The 20,819-nt window shown below is 47.2% G+C and overlaps 4 protein-coding genes across 4 annotated transcripts; 1 reads left to right on the forward strand and 3 right to left on the reverse strand.

The window, feature by feature from the left end:
- Positions 1-722: 722 nt before the first annotated feature.
- LOC137900600 (histone H1-like) lies at positions 723-1,814 on the reverse strand. Its single transcript, XM_068744716.1, has one exon. It carries the CDS (start codon positions 1,812-1,814, stop codon positions 1,155-1,157), a length of 660 nt encoding a protein of 219 aa, XP_068600817.1. The 3' UTR covers positions 723-1,154.
- A 1,249-nt stretch (positions 1,815-3,063) lies between these two features.
- LOC137900028 (histone H2B 3-like) lies at positions 3,064-3,909 on the reverse strand. Its single transcript, XM_068744069.1, has one exon. It carries the CDS (start codon positions 3,907-3,909, stop codon positions 3,538-3,540), a length of 372 nt encoding a protein of 123 aa, XP_068600170.1. The 3' UTR covers positions 3,064-3,537.
- Positions 3,910-5,656: 1,747 nt separating this feature from the next.
- apbb3 (amyloid beta (A4) precursor protein-binding, family B, member 3) lies at positions 5,657-13,033 on the reverse strand. Its single transcript, XM_068744831.1, has 12 exons — positions 12,967-13,033; positions 9,884-10,047; positions 9,731-9,786; positions 9,461-9,509; positions 8,470-8,619; positions 7,921-8,048; positions 6,927-7,041; positions 6,603-6,684; positions 6,448-6,531; positions 6,256-6,371; positions 5,993-6,172; positions 5,657-5,917 (listed from the first exon to the last, which is right to left on the reverse strand). Exons 1-12 carry the CDS (start codon positions 13,031-13,033, stop codon positions 5,657-5,659), a joined length of 1,452 nt encoding a protein of 483 aa, XP_068600932.1.
- A 1,161-nt stretch (positions 13,034-14,194) lies between these two features.
- LOC137900152 (steroid receptor RNA activator 1-like) lies at positions 14,195-16,615 on the forward strand. The gene is made up of 6 exons (XM_068744211.1): positions 14,195-14,219; positions 15,075-15,188; positions 15,736-15,801; positions 15,874-16,031; positions 16,095-16,203; positions 16,275-16,615. The coding sequence occupies exons 1-6, from the start codon at positions 14,195-14,197 to the stop codon at positions 16,613-16,615; spliced, it is 813 nt and encodes a 270-aa protein (XP_068600312.1).
- The last annotated feature ends 4,204 nt before the right edge of the window (positions 16,616-20,819 follow it).

Below are 20,819 nucleotides of genomic sequence, written 5' to 3' on the forward strand. Positions count from 1 at the left end.
GGCGCTGATTGGTCAGGTTTGAGGCGAGCGCGAGCTGAGACTATTGGTCTGTTCAAATTCAAATCAAACGTTGCCGGATGAACTGAGAACAAAGACGAACGAAACGGAACGTGGACGTTCTTTCTGTTTTACACTCTGTAAGATGAATTAAAAGTTATTAAAACAATTAGGATAAATTATTATAATAAATATTGGGGAAAATCATCCATTTTGTGTGATATCACAGGTCTACAGTTTCAGCTTCCTCTGATTTCCTGAACAACTATCTTCCTACATCTAATGTCATAATATTATGTTTTATTGGCAGTACTTTCAAACCCTGTTTAAATCCTTCCCGTACTATATTTATACAATTCTAAAAGTAACACTATATAAAAAATATATATTGAGGAAATATTGTGGTTTCTCATTGTTGTATATTAAATAATATTTGAAGTCTCAGAAACATCAGGATTGAGCAGAAAGGCGTGTCTCTGGACAGAACATGTTCCTCCCAGCAGAACCGTAACAGAACATGTTCCTACCAGCAGAACCGTAGCAGAACACGTTCCTACCAGCAGAACCGTAACAGAACATGTTCCTACCAGCAGAACCGTAACAGAACACATTCCTACCAGCAGAACCGTAACAGAACATGTTCCTACCAGCAGAACCGTAACAGAACACGTTCCTACCAGAAGAACCGTGTTGTATTCTAGCAGCTAAAGTATAATGTTGCTTGATGAATATGAACGAATATATTTATTAGATAGAATGTTAGAGTACAAGTACAGTCACACAATAGCATGTATTACAGTACAAATAGAGTCAAACATCCTGCCTAAGAGGAACATTTCCAAACAGCCCTTGCGGTCTCGTTTCCGTTGAAAGTCCTTCGTACATAAATCATCCACATTTAACAACACAAATAAAAATAAAATCAATATTCAATAACTCAATTGATGCAAAGTAACATCAGAAAAATAAAATGATTTTACACCACCGATGCAAACTAACAATAAATCTAAAATAAATTACACCACTGGTGCAAAATGACAATAGACTACATAAATTACAATAAATTATCAAGGCAATTAATATGTGCAATGGGATGGGAATACTCTTTGATCTCTGTGGTGGCTCTTAAAAGAGCCTTTGATGCCTCCGAGCCGACTTTACTTTTTGGCCCTCGTTGTAGATCTCTTTGCCGCTTTTCTTGGTTTCACCTCCTTTTTACTTGCCGTCTTGGCAGGCTTCTTCTCTGCCCTCTTCTTCACAGAGGTCTTCTTCGGCGCCTTCACCGACTCCTTCTTGGCGGCTGACGTTTTGGCGGCTGCTTTCTTTGCTGCAGGCTTTTTAGCCACGACCTTTTTGGCTGCAGGCTTCCTCACTTTCTTAGCTGCAGGCTTCTTCTGAGCTGCTTTCTTCACCGGAGTCTTCTTCACCGGCGTCTTCTTGGCCGCTGGCTTTTTGGCCGCCGTCTTCTTGGCCGCTGGTTTTTTGACGTCCACTTTCTTGGCTCTTGCGGCGGGCTCCCCTTGAGCGACCTTGTAGGAGCCAGAGGCCCCCGAGCCCTTGACCTGGACCAGGTCGCCGTTGGTCACCATCCTGTTGATGGTGGCGTTGACTCGTTTGTTGCTCTTCACCAGGTCGACACCTCGCCCGGCCAGAGCCTTCTTGATGCACGGCGCTGATATCCCTTGCCGCTCCTTGCATTCAGACACGGTAGCAGCAATTAGCTTCGCTAGCGGAGGCCCCGCGGGCGGCTTGCTCGGCGCTGCCGTCTTCTTCTTGCTGGCTTTAGCCTGCGCGGCCGGTGCGGCGTCGTCCGTCATGATGCTCGCTGTAGCTGGCTCTAGTTTGTGCAGGCGTGTCCGCGCTCTGTGTGAGTGGGTCGCTGCCGGAGGGCGGAGGGATATATGACGTGTGTGAGAACCGTGGAGAGTCAACCCACGGCCGCTCTAACTTCCGCGCTCGCTGCTCGCCACAGAATTGTGTTTTCTCCTCCACGAGTTGAGGATAACATTCACGGAAAGGAGAGTTATTATCCGGAGACTGTTGTCGCGTCAGCGAGCAGAACGTCCGTTCTCCGTGTTCGGCTCGTCTTCAGCGACGAGGAGCCGCTAATTTGTTCATATTCGGCTTCAGACCTCTTGAATCCGGCGTCGCTCGCTGCAGCTCCGAACGACTTTTACTCACATTTTGTCTCTAAAAATGGCGAAAAGTGCAGAACCCCGAACTGGGCTGAAGTGTTCGTGTAACGTCAGTAAAATAACGTAAAATAAAGACGAAATCTCCGCAGTTACGTATTTTTTTAAGCTTCATTCAGAGCGATTTTCTGCGGGGTTAAACACAAGGACGCGTCGGACGCGCTGCGGGCACAACTTAGCTCGATGTGCGTCTTCACTGAATGTTCTGATATCGATCAGATTGATCAGAACTTTTTAGAGCAAACAGAAAGAGCTGTCAAAGCTGCTTAAACTAACGCACATGGCAGAATGTGAGTTTGAGAACAAATGTTTATTCCCGCTTATTCTCGACATGGAAATAAGTTATAGAGAAAAGCTTGTGTTGAATCGTGTTTGTAACGATTCTAAAATAATGAACCGGCTGGTTTTAACTTGCTTTTTCCAATTCCGATCAGACAGCTGTTCATAGGAAGGAGAGTTGATCTGCAGATCCAGATGTGCATTTCCGGCTGCAGGATTGTAATCATGTCCCACTTTATTCCGGTCTCGTTCAGACATTATGTAGATCAGACTCATTTTTATGCGTTCCAGATTAGCCATTGTTAAACTGTCGAGGCGGATGGAGACAGAGACACGAAGGACTCAAAGAATTCATTTATTCTGTTTCTGAACAAACGAGCAAGAACGTCGAGTCGACGACAGGAAGTCTTCTTCTGTGTCGGTGTAGGTCGCCCCCGGGCCCTGGGCTGGTTCTTCTGCATGTGGCTCTGGGGGGGCCCCGGGGGTCGTTCTCGGGTTGCTGTGGCTGCTTGGGGTGATCTGGGGGCTCATGTTGCCATTGTTGGGTCCGGGATGGCTGCCCCGTTCTTAGGTGGAGGTTTCATGCATGCCAGGCCCACCACTCCAGCACCTATCAAAACTCGATTTGAGAGTTAACTCCGCCCACATATCTCTGAGTCAGTGGAGGTTGCTGGTTCAGTGTTTGTGGCTCTCACTCTGCTCTCTCTCTTTTTCCTAAGATCTGAGAACTTGGTGATCCAGACTTTCCTCTAGAGACGGATGTGAACCTGGTGTATCGGGACGACTCTTGGTGACGATCGGATGGAAGGGGTAGAATTAAGGAGCACAAATAAATCAATTGCACTTTCTTTTTGGAGAAAAAAAAAAAAAAAAAAAGGAAGTCTTCTGGTTCGGTCCGTCTGCGTGAAAAAAACCCGGAAGCAGCAGCTTCCTCTTGTATTCATGAACACGAGTGAAGTACTTCCTACTTTGTGAACAAGAACTACAATACCCATGCACACAGAAACAAGCTCTCCGGAAGCAGTGGGTGGCTCTTAAAAGAGCCTTTGTGCTGCGTTGGTTTTCCGCTTCACTTGGAGCTGGTGTACTTGGTCACGGCCTTGGTGCCCTCGGACACGGCGTGCTTGGCCAGCTCCCCCGGAAGCAGCAGGCGGACCGCCGTCTGGATCTCCCTGGAGCTGATGGTGGAGCGCTTGTTGTAGTGAGCGAGGCGGGAAGCCTCCCCGGCGATGCGCTCAAAGATGTCGTTCACGAAGGAGTTCATGATGCCCATGGCCTTGGAGGAGATGCCGGTGTCCGGGTGGACCTGCTTCAGCACCTTGTACACGTAGATGGCGTAGCTCTCCTTCCTGGTCTTCCTCCTCTTCTTGGTGCCTTTGGTTGCCTTGGTTACGGTCTTTTTCGACCCCTTTTTCCCTCCTTTCACTGTCTCCGCTGCCATGTCAACAATCGTTTTCGTTCTTCCGCATTTGTGTGGCCTCTTGATTTATTCACCCGTCATGCAAATCTTTAGCAGCCGCTCATCGAACGCGATTGGCTGCTTCATCTTGCGAATGCGCGCATGCGCCGTAGAGACTGACGTCTGCTCTGAGAACCAAACCGGGCGCAAACCAAAACAAACGGAAACTTCAAACACGCAGCAAGTGAAACGTTCAAGAAATAAGTGGATGGGTTCACATGACAGGAGACATTTCTGAACCAGAGTCATTTTTCCATTTAAAACAACAAAATTGACCTAAAAATAAACTATAAAAACAATATTAACCATAAAAGTATTTAGACTGTCCATACAAAGAGTAATATAATATATTTATCGATACATTTAGGATAAGCTCTATCCACAGTAGACAGAGTTATTTGGGTGTTCAATCTGAAACATACACCGATAACTGAAAAACTATATATTTCAAAGTTTTAAAAATAGAGAATAGAAAAATATTGATATTAATCTTGAAAGTACTTAACCAACGAGGACGAAGCAGCAAAATGACAACAAGAGTCGCCAAACAAGAATATAATGATTCGTTTATTTGTAGATTTATACAGGACATCGCTGGTTTCTCTTGTGCTAAATTACTGAGGACAAGCTGCAGACAAACTGCCTCTAAGACTTCTTCTGTCTTAACACATTCAAACCTGGTGCTGGCATTTCCTACTGACATTGAATGCACTAAAGCTTCTACTGGCGGACCCTTTCTGTCTATAGTATATAGTAAATATGCTGTATATACTTGTGAGCTGTACTTTCAATCAGGTGAAGCTGTCAGACGTGTCACCTCAACACCAACAACGCGTTCTCCATGACATGTTCAATGACCTTCGTAATGTCATTTCTTTTTATTGTGTGTTCGCTGAAAGGTTCAGGAAGTGTTTCAGAGCTTTCACGGTCATTTTAACTCTTAAAAAGCAAAAAAATAAAAAACATTTTATTTACTGATTCTTTATTTACTTATTTTTTTATTTTTACACATTTCTGCTAATAGATTCACGATGAAAACACCATCGTGATTTGCCATAATGTAGATTTTTGCAACTCTACAGAAGAAAAAAAAACATTTAAGTGACTCACTTCCGTAAGGCTGCATTTACGCCCCCTGCTGGACACTCCAGTAAATGACTCCCATTTACTGCAGCTTTAAGCCATGACAATCAAGATTACGTACAGCAGCCGCGTGGGAAGATGCTTTTCTTCTCCCGTTTATTTCTAGGTTTAATTTGATTCTTTAAAAGTTAGACAGAAAGGCTTGTTTTGATATTCCTCGGTTTAAACCTGACAGGATTAATACAATCGTTTCCACGCCAGACAGTTTTTTTCCATTCCAATAAAATAATCTTGCACAACTCTATTGATCGATCGAGAATCGGGACAAAGCCAGACAGGGTATTTGACGCCATTGTCTGATTCAACCTCCAGTTGAGTAGCTTAGCAACACCATTGCTACGCTAAGCTAACCAATGGTGTTGCAGCAGCAGGTGAGAAGAAAGGTACAGGCTCAATAAACAGACCTGCAGCCTCCAGGACGGCGCTGGTGATGTGTGGGCGGCGGCCTCATCCGGTTGGACCAGCAGAATTGTGCAAACAGAGTTCAGCCAATCCTTTGTCGCTCAGAGACACCGTCATGCTTTGTTGGTCCTGGGGGGCGGGGCATCTCTGCTGGCACGCGTCTCCCACGGTCCTGTCCCCGTCATTAGGAGGTAGTGGCCTGTTTGTTCCGGAAAGTTTCCAAAAACGCCATCATCCCTCTCCTCACGTTGCTGCTGCCGCCATTGCCCTTGGCTACCCTTGGCGCCACCATGGAGCCGCTGCTGTTGCTATGGCGATGGGAGGCGAGGGGAAGGAATCCAGCACTGTCCATAGAGTTCGCCCGTTTGACCTTTGATGGGGCCATCCGCCAGGACTTGCTCCTCGGGGGAGGAGTCTGAGCAACGAGACACTTCTGATACTGGACCTAATGAAGGGGGCGGCGCCGTTACAGGTGCTCGACATTTGTTTACACGCTTCGTTGACATCCTTGTTTACTCACCATGCATGCGGCCTGAACCGCCTCAGACAGGTTTCCTGCGTCCGGTTCGCACCAGAACACGCGACACTCGAACTGTTGCGTGCCGCCGTCGACAATCACGGCGAACGTGCGGCTGTCGTGGCCAACGCCCAAAAAGGTGAGGAAGCGTACCTGACAGTCCCAGAAGGGCTCCTCCCCTTCCTGTCGCCAGCCAATCAGATTGATTCAACAAACAGCTGGCAACCCCTGAAGCGTAGCTTGCTATTGAACAGTGCTGACGCTACCTGTCCTTTCCACAGAGACAGGACGTTGTCCGTGACGTGGACGACGGCCGGCTCCCACTCGTCTCTGTCTGTGGAGTTCATGAGGCTCTCTATTGCGCGGTTCAGCACCTCCATGCCTGCACACACACACACACACACACACGCCCCTCAGCAGGAACCAATCGCGTCGCTGGTGACGTGATTCAGGCCTACCCATCGCTCTGGACACTGGCAGGTGACCGAGGTACTGGACCTGAAACTTCTGGACATGCTGCCGAACTGCTTCCAGAAACTCCACTGAAAGACAGCAGACAGGCGGCGTCAGCAGCCAATCAGAGGCGGCGATGCCAGAGGACAGGCGGAGTCACCTTGTCTGGGCAGGTCTTCAGGTGAGATGCTCTCCATCGTCAAAGACCGAGACGGCCTCACCACCGTCTTCTCCGCCATCATCTAAGGAAGCATTCGAACGCCTTGATGTTCAAGGTCGGCCGTAAGTCGATATTCGTTCTTATCAGCAACAAACAAATATTAGTTTGATCAAAAGCAACGATGATAATAATGATGATCATCCCGTCGTCTTCAGCTGGACTTTGTCTTTACTGCAAGCTAGCGCTAGCACGCTAACAAGGTAAAGTGACGCTGGGTTAGCGCAGCAAATGTGGAAGTGAGGATGGAGCCGCAGTTCCACTGACCTTGGAGCACACCTGGTGCATCGCCGCGGCGATGGCTTTGGCCGGAGCGTCGCAGCGAAACACGTGACATTTCAGCACACAGCTGTCCTTATCGCCCGCCACAAAGGCAAAGTCCCTGAACGCACCGCACGGGCACGCACACACACGCACACACACACACACACACACACACAGACACGCACACACACACACACACACACAGGCGTGCTTAGAATAAATTGGCGCTGCTGTGACCAACCAGCTGTTGCGCCAGGGATCATGTGATCAAAGGTGACCTCAGCAAATGTCCCTAACATAGCCAGGAGCTAGTGAAGATGAGTGTGTGAGTGCCTGTGTCCCTGGGTGTGAAGAGGTAAAGGCAGAATGGATTACCTGTCCCTGCAGGTGGAGGGGGGGGGGGGGGCATTCAGAAAACAAAAAAAAAGAGAAAGAGAAACATTGTTAGTGCAAGCAAGAAGGGAAGCAAACTGAAAGGTGTGATTGATTTTAGCCCTTTAGCATGCTAACATGTTGAGTGTGTGCCATCAGAGGGAAGCACAGGGTAGGCGGGGGGGGCAGGGGGGTAACTGTTAGAAAAGCTACTGGGGAAAGACAGAAATAGAAATGTGAGAATGGTACAGAGAGCATGTCCCTGATAACAGCGTTCCTCATCCTGTAACCTGTAATGGAGCCTTCCTGCGGTGACATCAAAGAGACATGCAGTGACATCATAGACACCTTTCAAAGGCTTGTCATCGGGCTGAAATGTCAACGTTACATTGCTAACCACGGGTTGCATTGTGAATTACAACCTGAATAAAAAGGAAAAGCATCTTGTCACAATATTCAAATCGATCGATCGATTGATTGATTGATTCCTCCACAAAGTCATCAAGAAATATTTTCTTTAAAAAATAATTCCGGACGTCATTTCAATGACCGCTAAATAAATCCTGCTTCAACACTGACCTCAGACCATTTAGAGGTCATGTCCGCTGCTCTCTGATTGGCTCACCTGCCATTGTTGCAGCCCACCCCCCAGACACGGATGTTGACGATTGGCTGACAGTGCAGAGGGGTGTGGTCTAAGGGGTCCAAAAGGGTCAGAGAGTCTTTCTTCAAAACCAGCATCATCTCTCGACCCTGCAGACAGGAAGAGACAGACAGGAAGAGACAGACAGGAAGAGACAGACAGTAAGAGACAGACAGTAAGAGACAGACAGGAAGAGACAGACAGGAAGAGACAGACAGGAAGAGACAGACAGGAAGAGACAGACAGGAAGAGACAGACAGGAAGAGACAGACAGTAAGAGACAGACAGGAAGAGACAGACAGGAAGAGACAGACAGGATGAGACAGACAGGAAGAGACAGACAAGAAGAGACAGACAGGAAGAGACAGACAGGAAGCGACAGACAGGAAGAGACAGACAGGAAGAGACAGATCTGTCAGAAACACGCTACCATGGTAACCATGGAGGTGCAGTTTTAGGGTTTCGAGAAGATGCTGCCTGACATGTTTCATTACTATAAAACACAGTAAAGCTAATCAATGCGTGTCTCACCTCACCCCAGGCACCAGGCCTGTCTCTCTGCTCAGGGCTGCTGCAGTGAGACAGCTGCTGGATGACGTTACTGACAGCGAGACTGCTACGACCAGGAGACAGGTCCTCTTCCTCCACCTCCAGCCAGCCCAGAGACCGCACGGCGAAACACTGACAGGCAGGCAGACAGGCAGGCAGACAGACAGACAGGCAGGCAGGAAGGCAGACAGGCAGGCACACAGGAAGGCAGGAAAGCAGACAGACAGCCAGACAGGCAGGCAGACAGGCAGGCAGGCAGACAGACAGACAGGTAGGCAGACAGACAGACAGGCAGACAGGCAGACAGGCAGGCAGGCAGACAGACAGGCAGGTAGGCAGGAAGGCAGACAGACAGACAGACAGGCAGACAGGCAGACAGGCAGGCAGGCAGGCAGGCAGGCAGACAGACAGACAGGAAGGCAGACAGTAAGGCAGGCAGGCAGACAGACAGACAGGCAGGAAGGCAGACAGGAAGGCAGGCAGGAAGGCAGACAGGCAGACAGACAGGCAGGCAGACAGACAGACAGGCAGGCACACAGGAAGGCAGGAAAGCAGACAGACAGACAGACAGGAAGGCAGACAGGAAGGCAGGCAGGAAGGCAGACAGACAGGCAGGCAGACAGACAGACAGGCAGGCACACAGGAAGGCAGGAAAGCAGACAGACAGACAGACAGGAAGGCAGGAAGGCAGACAGGAAGGCAGACAGGCAGGCAGGCAGGCAGACAGACAGGCAGGCAGACAGGCAGATGGGGAGCGTAAACAGTCAGCGAGTTGTTGGGTGACAAAAGAAGAAACCGGGACACAAACAGTTAGACAGGCAGAGAGAAACAGATTAAACCAGATTAATGCTGCATTAAACTGTGGTAGAGAGAGACACAAAGAAAGCAGGAGAGAGAGAGATTAAACCAGATTATAGGGTAGAGTGAATGTATTCTCATTTTTTAATACACGGTACTTTGTTAGCATTATTACCTTGGAGTCGGGGTCATGGTTGGTAAAATAGTCTTCATGCCATGAAGACCTGCAAGAAAAAAAGAAATGTCACATCATTTTCCCAAACAGTGTGTGTGTGTGTGTGCGTGTGTGTGTGTGTGTGTGTGTGTGTAGGTGTGTGTGTGTGTGTGTGTGTGTGTGTGCGTGTGTGTGTGTGTGTGTGTGTGTAGGTGTGTGTGTGTGTGTGTGTGTGTGTGTAGGTGTGTGTGTGTGTGTGTGTAGGTGTGTAGGTGTGTAGGTGTGTGTTACCTGGCGTCAGGCGGTCCCTCCGTTCCTACGTTACAGCTTTGCTGTTCGGCCTCCTGCTGAGACACAACACCACAGAAGAAGACATCAATGAGAGGGAACCAATGGGAGCAGAGAAGATAGTGCTGGTGAAGAAGAGGAGGGGCCAACCTGAGCCTGTGTGTCGAGTGGCTGCGCGGCCCCACCGAGGCTGGGGTGTTGCCACTGGGTGGCGCCGGTGGGAACGTGCCAGTAGTAGGTTCCAGTCGAGTCTCTGATCGTTCTCCAACCAGAGGGAAGGTCTGGATCCAGCAGCAAGTTCTGGTCGGTCCAGATGTTGTCTGCATCGAATCCAGTTTGACAGGGAACAGAAACAGACGTTTCAACAGCGAATTGGGAATTTGAAATCACAAACCTGAAAATAAATAAATGTCTATTTGTTTATTTAAAAGCGTAAGCAATAAAGGAAAGTTTCTGCCTTTTGCTACTGCTTGTGGGAAACAGATCCTCTTTGAGAACATTTCAAAGATTCCAAACTATGTAACCCCCCTTTTTTGTGGCCCGCGAGAGCTTTGTGCAGACATTTGTTTGTGTAAAATGCTGAAAAGTAAAAGTGAATCAGAGTTGATGTGTATTTGTAACTGATTTTAATCTGTAAATGGGGTTTGAATGTTAAAATTAAATATTTGTTGCTGACTCCATTCTGGATCCGACCCAGATGATATTCAGTGGTGAGATAGAGCCCCCCCCCCCCCCCCACCCTACATGACTGTGTTAAATTCCCTAAATATCGGTCAGTAATCAATGGAGATATTGAAGAACAAATTACAGACAGACGCCGGCGATTACATAACCTCGGCGGATATTTTTACAGCAGTGAGGTATCGATATATTTTTAGAACTATGCAATTGCATATGTAATATTTATCATTTAATTAAGTATGTAGTAGTAAATACAGTTATTTAGCAGCATGTTAAGGAGTAGTTACATTTTATTTACATTACATTACATTTAGTTACATTTACAACTGGCCCTTTGAGGGCAACCATAATGCTGATGTGGCCCTCGGAGAAAATGAGTTTGACACCCCTGCTTTAGTGGTTCGCGGGGCTAATACTGGGTGAGATGGGGGGGCACACAGGCAGGTTCCTAACACTACGGGGGGGTCTCATCACCATTATCTCATCCTCCCATCCTCCACCCAGCACTAAATCCAAGAGAGACATCGGATGACGAAGCGATCAGAGGTCAAACTGCTGACCAGGAGCCGCTGAATAATGAATGAACCTTCAGTTGGCTAATTGAGCCACAACCATATGACAGGCAGGCGGTGGGGGAGGGGCGCATTGATCCGTACAGCTGATCCATTCTGGACGATGTCCAGCAGTTAAAGCAGATACTGCTCCGTTTGTTATCCCGTCCAGCTCACACGTGAATTATGATGAACTCACGACGTCAGAAAGGTTAAAAACACGGAGCACAAATGAATCCGCTCCCTCCTCAGGACCGTCTATTTCTGTCTCTCCGGCCGGCTCGATGTTTCGCCCTCGGGAACGCAAAGTGGGACGTAAAACTTCATAAAACACGACGGCTCGTCTGCCGAGAGGGCAGGAGACGGTCAGGATCACACAAAAAACAAAATGCAAGGAACTCGAACCACGACTGGCGTCATGTATGTAAGTTATAAACGTGTCTTTTACGAGAGGATATTATTCTAAATGTCGTGTGGAGGTTTGTATTGATCAGGGTTTAGTGTCCGTGTCCAGTTTTCTGTTGTCCTCAAGGAACGAACAAATTGCCACGCCAGTCATTTCGCCCGGAACTGCTGGTCTCTGGGGTCCCAAAACATTGATTTAGGGGGTTTCATGTCTCCAAAAAGATAAATAAATAAATAAAATGCATATTGTTTGGATGCACGGAGCTTCTCTCTGTTGGGTTTTAATTACAAAACTTGATAATAATAATATTAATAATAATCCCTCAAATCAATGACAAAAACTGCAAAGTTTAAAAATAATAATATGACCTCACACCGACAGTTTGTCCTTCTCTTGTCCCAGAATCCCTCATGACACAGCACAGCGTGTGTGTGTGTGTGTGTGTGTGTTAGTGTGTGTGTTTTCCTTTGCTCGTAGTTTAGCCAGATTAACATTTTAAACAAAATGTCATGAACAAAATAATGTGCTGTCAACAAGCAAATGTTTTTGTTTGTTTGTTTGACTGAAGTGGTAGCTAGTGCTGGCAGACTTCAGAGGATAGCATGTGAGCTAACGTTGTTAGCTAGTGATGGCAGACTTCAGAGGATAGCATGTGAGCTAACGTTGTTAGCTGATCATGCAGGGTGTCCACCAGACGTGAACATTCGGTTCCTGTAACGAGCTTTAAAACATCATCTTGGCCGCCGAGTTATGCTAGCACCCTGACAGGCTAATGCGTTCCAGGCCATGATGTCATGATGCCTTGCTATAAGGCTGACGCTAAAGCTAGCTTGTCAGGCTAACAGGTCCAGGTCATGATGTCATGATGCCTTGCTATAAGGCTGACGCTAAAGCTAGCTTGTCGGGCTAACAGGTCCAGTGTTATGTGTTTGTGGCCCAACAAAGTTAGCAGCTAGCTCAAAGAACAAGATCCAGAAACGTTGTTTTGGGGTTACGGGCTGAGATCCGGGAGCAGAGAACACTGGAATGCATTATTTCATTCTTTATAAACTGCCGTTCCGAGGAGGAGGACCGGTGACCCCCGGTTACACCTGTGTGGCGTTTACCCGGGACGGTCGGGGTAACTAAGGTGCAGCGGTCTCACCAGGTGGGCGGGATGGTATTCACTGGGCCATGCTGTGTTCAGGGAACGTAAGAAATGGGGACGACATTAGCTCCGACTCGGATGACTTGATCTGAACAGGTATCGGGGGGGAAAGTCAGCGCCCAGATGTGCCCGGCTTGATGTCGTAATCATGGCGTCCTGTATTGTGACCGGTAACACTTAAACAAGGAGTGACACTGCTGCCATTATAGTAACACACATTGGATTGACATGAATATCGCTGCCTTCTGTGTTTTTTGAATGCCCAAATTGGGACGCCAGAGTTTACTCAGCTTCAAACGAGGGCTTCAAACGCAGCTTCAAACGCAGCTTCAAAAGAGGAAAATCCGACCGACAATGTTCCATAAAGCAGGTTTGTAAAGACTTCACAAAGCACTGTGCAGGGACCTGTTAGTGTGTGTGTGTGTGCGTGTGTGTCTGTGTGTGTGTGTCTCACCATCATAGTTGACTATAAGTATGGCCAGCATGTAATCCTTTCCCATCATGGCTCCACCCTCCAACATCTGTGGTCCAATCAGCTGATCAGCACACAAACAGGCCCAGATGACAGATGTTAAAGCCTCCCTTTCCCCTCTCTCTCTGTCTGTATGAATGTCTCTCTCTCAGATAACACCATCAGTCTTCTTCTCTTCCTTTTTTATTTTATGTCTGCCCCGATGTTTTTTAATATCTCTCTCGCTCTTCTCTCATCCGTCCCTCCTTTCACTCTTGCTTGTCCTCTCTCTCTCTCTCTCGCTCTCTCTCTCCTCCGTCGGATGAAGATGCTCCTTTCCTCCTTCTCTCCCTCCCTCCCTCTCTCAGCGCTCTCCGCTGTCTGTTGAAGGATGCTGCTTTCTTCCTCCCTCTCACTCCTCCCCTCTAATGATGTCATCACGCCCCTCCCTCTGAGTCTCTGCCTCACTCCACCTTCACTGTAAGAAATTGTTTTTTTGTATCGCCATAACAACTGTTGTTGTTGTTTTTGTGTTATTATGTTTATCTTATTGGGTAAATTAATTGAAATAATAAAACTACATCGAATGAATACAGACATTGATTGTTTGTGCTTCGTCTTGTGTATCCGTTATTACGTGTTTTTTTTAATACTTTTTTTTAATAAGCAAAGGACGTCAGCGACGTGGCGGTCACGTTACCTTTGGATGACGTAGAAGTCTGTGGCCACGTGTCCCGGATACGTTTTCCAGAAAGCACGTGAAGGTCGAGAACGTTACAGGAAATAAGACTTGCGGTCCTTCAAAGTAAAAGCCTGAAGGTTAATTCGACATTAAATATAAAGAGAGAAAAAAACCTAAATACACATTACTAAGATACATTATACTGCATGAAAATGCTCCAACGCAGAACAATGTTTGCAGATAACAATAATAATGAGGAATAAACTATGCCGATTCCTACATGCTAGTTCTAATACTTTGCACTTCTATATTACGATCTTATTTTTTTATAGCGGAAGTTGTGTTTGCTGCTTGTTGCACAAAAACTTAGCTCAATTAAGTTAAACATAACGTGTAATATTTACACAAGGACTTTAACGTCGTCCCTATAAACATTAGTAATTAATCTGAATCCTTCGGTGGTTCGTGTCCGGGGCTAGTTTAGCCGTTAGCTTAGCCCGCTGAATTAACAGGAAGGAGCTGCTGTTATCCGACACGGTGGAGCCCAACATGGAGGACGTGTACGTTAAACCCGGTAGGAAGCCGTCGCTCAACGCACGGACGAGCAAAGCTGGTAGTAAATTACCGTTTCGGTTCCTGACCCGTAAAGCTAACACCTAGCGCGATAGCATGATGCTTGAGCTAGCTTGTAGCCCGTCGTACCAGAAGCAGACCGGTGCAACGAGCTAGCATTAAAATAATGCAAAGTAAGCATTCCCGTATCTCTGGAGGCAAGAACACGCACATTGTAAGTTACTGCTAGACTATTTATGAATTAAATGTGTGTTACCTTCGCTTCGGCGTTAAAATAAGTTTCCAAACTAGAATTGAATAAGAGAAAAGAGAAGCTTAATGTGTCAATTTAGAACTTCAGTGCATTAATGTCAGGCGGCAGTTTATTTATTGAGTTTATGCAACGCGTTTGATCATCTAAATCCAATAGTAGCAAAACCTGCTGGTTTCTAAAAACATTTTTCAAGTTGCCCCGATTTAAAAGGAAGCTGAATATTCATCGGAGTCTGATTGAGAGACCTCTCTCTCTCTCTCTCTCACACACACACACACACACACACACACACACACACACACACACACACACACACACACACACACACACACACACACACACACACACACACACACACACACACACACACACACACACACACACACACACACACACACACACAAGACATCCAGCAGCTGCTCGTGTTGGTCTTTAACATGCCCCAAGCCTCTGCATTTATCCGGGCTCAAGGGAGACCCTGGCAAGGCTACGCTAGCTCCTGCTAGCCGTGCTACCTCATGAAAGGCTCGCCTTTTAAAGGAAACATGTAAAAATGATGAGTCACCTTTTGAGCTGAACCTGCTTGCATCTGTCCTTCTTCAGGTAACCAGGAGCGGGGCTGGAACGACCCCCCCCAGCTTTCCTACGGCCTTCGGATGGCCCACGGACCCCCCAAGAGCCTCCTGCACAAGAGAGCCGCCCCCCCAGAAGCTTCAGGTCACTAAACACCTCTGATTGCTACAAACGTGCAGAAGTCTTCTGTCTGTGTGGGGGGGGGGGGGGGGGGGACAACGACAAAAATACACACTTTAAATCCTGTAGACTCTACACCCGTATGATGCTGCTCAACTGTATGTCTTAAATGTCCCTTAAATGTGTCCATTATGTCTTATATGTCCCTTGAATGTGTCCATTATGTCTTAAATGTCCCTTGAATGTGTCCATTATGTCTTATATGTCCCTTGAATGTGTCCATTATGTCTTATATGTCCCTGAAACTGGTCATGAAACCGATGCGGTTGATGATCGAGGTCGATTGTCAGGATCAAACTGGCGAGTGACTTGGTTTCAGGTGAAATTGAATCTCAGGGATTGTTCTTTGTGGCAGAATCTACATTTTCTACCTACAGGCAGACGAATCAGAATCAGCTGACTAGTAAATCGGCCAATCAGATGACAGTTATTGTTTGTGGGATTTATGTCCGAAGCTTAACGGGTCTCATTTCTTGCTTCCACAAATGTCTCGTCTTTGATTTTTCCTCAGGTGTCGGAGCCCCGCCTGTGGCTCCTCCCATTTCCAGCCCCCTAGCTCCACCCCCTCTACGCCCAGGTAAGAACCTGAAGGTGAAGAATCCCGGAACCCAACCGCGTGTCTCATTGTCTAAAACGCCTCGTCCTGCAGCGCGTCTGCCTTCAGCCTGTGCAGCCACGCCCCCTCCTCCTTCGGGTCCAATGAGACATTGCGAGGCAGAGGGCAGCCAATCAGCTTGCGAGCCTGACGCGGAGCGCGCGTTGCTGCTGCTGAACGCGGCGCTTGCTGCTTGCAGACGAGTCGTCAAAGTGAGTGTCGCGGATCTCCACCTTGTGCACGGCGGGCGCGCGTTACCGTGTGACTCTGTGCAGGATCAGGTGTGCAATGACGTAGAAAAGAGGCTCCGCCTCCTGGAGGACAGCTGGCGGTCAGGTCGACTGAGTCTCCCGGTCAGGAGACGCATGGACACCCTGTCTTCAGGTGACCCGCCTCACTGCGCTCGCCCACCGACCCCCCCCCCGCGGCTGCTCACCTGTCCGTCTGTCTCTCAGAGCTGCAGGCGGGACGCTGGGACTCGGCCGATGAGGTCCATCGCTCCCTGATGGTTGATCACGTGACTGAAGTCAGCCAATGGATGGTTGGTGTCAAGCGACTCATTGCTGAGACCAGGAAGCTGAGTCCAGAACTCTTGGAGCCGCTTCAGGAAGCGGCTCGGTCGTCCGTCGACCCGGCCCAAGCCGCCGCGGGACCCGATCAGGACTCCACCGCGTCGGTCCAGGAGTCTGCGGATCCACTCTGTGCTGCACCAGTTCATGATCCTGAAGAACCAGTCCAGGCCCGCCCCGACCCGGACCCTGCCCAACCCATCCAGGACCCGGTGTCCCAGTCCTGACTTGGTTTCATCTTGCAGGAATCAACAAGTATCGCAGCAAAACCAGGACTTGGTGTGAATGGCCACATGACAGGAGGGGTCAAAGGTCGGAGCCCGAGGAGGAGATACGGGGGGGGGGGGGGGCATTTAGGGCTCGAAACAAACGTTCACACTGTAGATGAGGGGAGGGACAGCAGCACAGGGTCTGAGAACTCGTCTTACGACTCTGGACTGGACCACGCGACCCTGAATCCGACCCGTAGCCTTTAAGGGGTTAAGATCATGTGATATGTTCCACCAATCACAGCAGAGCTCTATGCATCAACAGTTAGCCTCACTTTAACGCCGCGATGAAGTGATTTATACTTCGAGTCTGTTTCCTTTGTGGGAATAAAACTTTCTTCTTAAGTTGGAAGTCATTTTACGACCAGGATGTAACTAAAGTACATTTACTCAACTACTCTACTGGAATATAAAGTGGGGGGCTCTTATACTGAAATCATTTTTCTTTATACTTACGACTACTGTTTCTTCTACTTGCCTAAATCTCACTAAATATTTGTCATTTTTACTCCACTATATTTGTGACTCGTTTGGTTACTTTTCTTTTACGCTCTTGAAGTAAAATTCATTTTACTGTTTTAATGGTGTGTTTTTTTATAATGGTGAATGTGTGTGTGAGTATTGAGCTGCTTCTTTTTAACTTCCGGGCTGTCGCAGTGTGATGTCGTTGTACATTGTGCAATGACAATAAAGTCTATTCTAATTAACAGGGATGCAAAAACATTGTAGAAAGTGCTGTAAAAGTTAAGTGAGTTAATTTATGTAAATATACTGTCAAAAACCACGAAGTCCTTCATTGATGAGAAAAAATAGATTTAACATTGAAATGATAATTTAGTGCCTTTACTGACGTGAGAAGGAACAGTGAAGGTCCATCCTGATTAAACTAAGCCTCTCTTCCTCTCCAGTGTTCTCACTAAGCATCAGCATGTCTAACGCGAGCGGCCGAGCGACTGGCGGAACGCGTTTCCTTTCATTCCGAGAGGCCGATGTACCCGAGCAGGCGGGTCGTCGTTACCCGCCATGCTGCTGGAGCTATATTTGGAATGGGTTGCATGTGCAGCTCATGCCGGGGGCCTCTCGCCCTCCAGCACGCCAGCGGCATGTTGAACCGGCCAAGTTTAACTCTTGGTGGCTTTTTAAAGGGGCAGGACACTCTTGCTGGGGAGTGGCCACTTCTCTAAAAACTCACTCCGCTCAGTCGGTAAAACATCGCCTGCATGCAGATATTCAACCCATCATGGCAAAAGAGAACCGCTCTGGCATCCATGCGATATGGAGGCAGCGGGAGGTTTCTGCAGGATCCACATGTGACCAGCAGAGGGCAGCAATCACACTATTGATGTGGGCCACTTACTGATAAATTATTGATAACGCCAGGGGCTTGTGGGTAGCATTATACAAAAAACATGCAACATATGTGGACTCTAAATTGCCCGTCGGTGTGAATGGCTGTTTGTGTCTCTATGTGGCCCCCGTAATTAACCAGGGACTTGTCCGAGGCGGGTCACGATAGTCTGACAGCCCCGTCCCGTCCCCGGAGTCGGAGCGGACTCAGGCAAACGTGGGCCAAAATGGAGAACAACTTGTGGAGTAAAGTCGGAAGCTGGCCGACCTCCAGGGGGATTTTTCGGTCACGTTTATCTAGGATCCCGATATTTTGCTGAGCAGCAAACAGAAGGGATTCAAGTATTTCAGTGGGGGCTTTTTATGTTTAATCGTCAAGGAACCGAGGAAATAAGCGTCAGTGCGAGGCGTTACGGGAGTCAGAAGAAAAAAAGACTCACTTCAACTTGATATAAAAAAACATTGAAATCTATGGACGCTGTTCTTGTCAAGCAGAGTAAAAATGAATTGTCATTTTTTTCATAGACTAAGTTTTTGGTGGCGTTAGCCTATGCGTAAATTACTCCGTTTACTCCAGATCAAACGTACAGTCGCATAATGTCGCTGATAGACTGAAACTATTTCTGATTCTATAACAATAGTCTGCTGTAGAAAATGTTAATAGAACTAATTAAATATAACATTTATAGTTTACACTCTGGTCTCACAGGAAACCAGACATGACATGGCGTCATGAATGGTCTCCTAAGTCAGGTGGGCGTGTTTTACGGAAAAATGTATTTTCCAACGACCCTGACATGGAACTTTCATGGTTACACTATCCAGGCATTAATTATTAGAGCACTTTCTAAATCTGTCGCGTCTCGAGGAAGGTTTCCTGAGTGGCTCTCAGTGGGGCGTCTTGTGTTTGTCTCCACAGAACAGAGGAGCCTGACGGCAGGACGCGGAGCGTTTAAAGCACCTGCAGCTTCCAGGAAACAAATCTCGACACGAACACAACGACATTTATCAGAAAATAACATCTGAAAGCTTCTTCTCATGAATATGTGCGTTCATCAACTCATATTCTCACATGAGGCCGTAATCCCTGCTATCGGTTCATTTTCCAGATGTTGCTCTCATCTTGAGTTTATTTGTGCTGGAGCTTCATGTTGCGTCGATCGCTCCCGCGGAGGCGGCCAATCAGATGCCTCCACATGACATCGCATATGTTCCGTCCCGGCCCAGTGGGTTCTAGTTCTCCCAGTGTTCACCATAAATCATCAGGGCCCTTCCTGTTATATATTCTTTTTCTAGTCATTTATCGTAATTCTAAAAGATAGTGATATTTAAAAACTGCACTCTTTTGTATGTGGCGCCATTGAGAGGAAGGTCCTCACATTCTTATGTTATAAAACTCAACCAACCTCGACGTACAGCAAAAACCCGTCTCAATAAATGATTATCATAATCGACCTCCTGGGCCATGAGCAATAAATATCATTATGGTGTTGTGTATTTTTTATTTCTTTTTAATTACCTTCTATGTTATTTTAACACAATGCAGCCTCATGGGTAGTGCGGTTAGCAGGCGCTAACGCAGTGGCGGGCAGTGCATTTTACACCTAGGCCTTCAGTGAAGTCCTACTTAGTCCGACTTGAATAAATACCCCTAATAATACCATCATTTATGACACCACTGCTTTAGTTATGACACCACTGCTTTAGAGATAATGTACAAACACACACTTACGCACTACTGGGTGTTGCATCACCTCAATCGTGTACAACACAGGATATTTTTTCCAGAGCATTTAAAAATCAATAAACTGCATCAGCAATTAAAACTTACCACTATACGTGGTACTATCAAAGTTATAAATAAAAGGGAATTTTTCCAAAGCGTTTTAAAGTCCACCATGAAGCTTTAAATTGCGAACTTGCAGTTTAATATAAGAAAGACTGCAACACAACGTGTTGTACTTCCACTACAATCACACAGCTGCACCGGCGCACCACATTATTTACATACATTGCATTTACAGTATATCTGTGATTTTATTTCATTATCATGTTAAATAAATAAAATGCTGGTACTCACCAAAACGGCTGTCCCGTTTGAAAACAAAATCCATTCTCCTTTCTTACAGTTCCTAAATCCAGTGTTGCTCCAAACATTAAATCGATCCCTTGCAAACAAAAGGCATTCCCAGCAGAACAATTTGCAGCGACCCTCAGAAGCTGTAACCCAAAAGTTTGAAGCCTGGAAGCGGCGTACCAATCCTTTCCCCACCCGGGACAGGTTAGCTAGCTCCGGAGCTAGCTTGAAGCTAGCTCTCCCGAGCCGAAGCTAGTAGCTTCTCTGTAAAGGTCCGTCTTGAAAATGGCCTTTCAAGAATATCCACAACCAAATACACACTTTCCCCTCCTTCGGCCATTGTGGGTTAAAAGCGCAGGAATAATTGTGGTTTTATCTTCGGTCGGTCACGCCGTACCGGTGCCAGCTGATTAGCTGATGACGCAATACGCCTAGCGCTGCCGTCTCACACGGAGTATCCAATCACAGGCAGGAAGGCCTTACTTTCACCAGCTCGTGATCTGATTGGCTATCGCAACTGTCTATCAACTCTAAGAGCCAATCACAGGACGCGTTATTGAGTTGTGACGTGAGACAAGCAGGAAGGACTTGTTTCACCAACTCGTGATCTGATTGGCTATCGCAACTGTCTATCAACTCAACTCTACGCCGTTCACTCACACAACACAGACGGCAAGCAGCGCTGATTCTGAAGGTCTCGGACGGGTAGTACTTGCCACTGGTACTATGAAATCCGCC

Source organism: Brachionichthys hirsutus, chromosome 10, assembly GCF_040956055.1.
Source record: "Brachionichthys hirsutus isolate HB-005 chromosome 10, CSIRO-AGI_Bhir_v1, whole genome shotgun sequence".
Taxonomy (NCBI): Eukaryota; Metazoa; Chordata; class Actinopteri; order Lophiiformes; family Brachionichthyidae; genus Brachionichthys; species Brachionichthys hirsutus.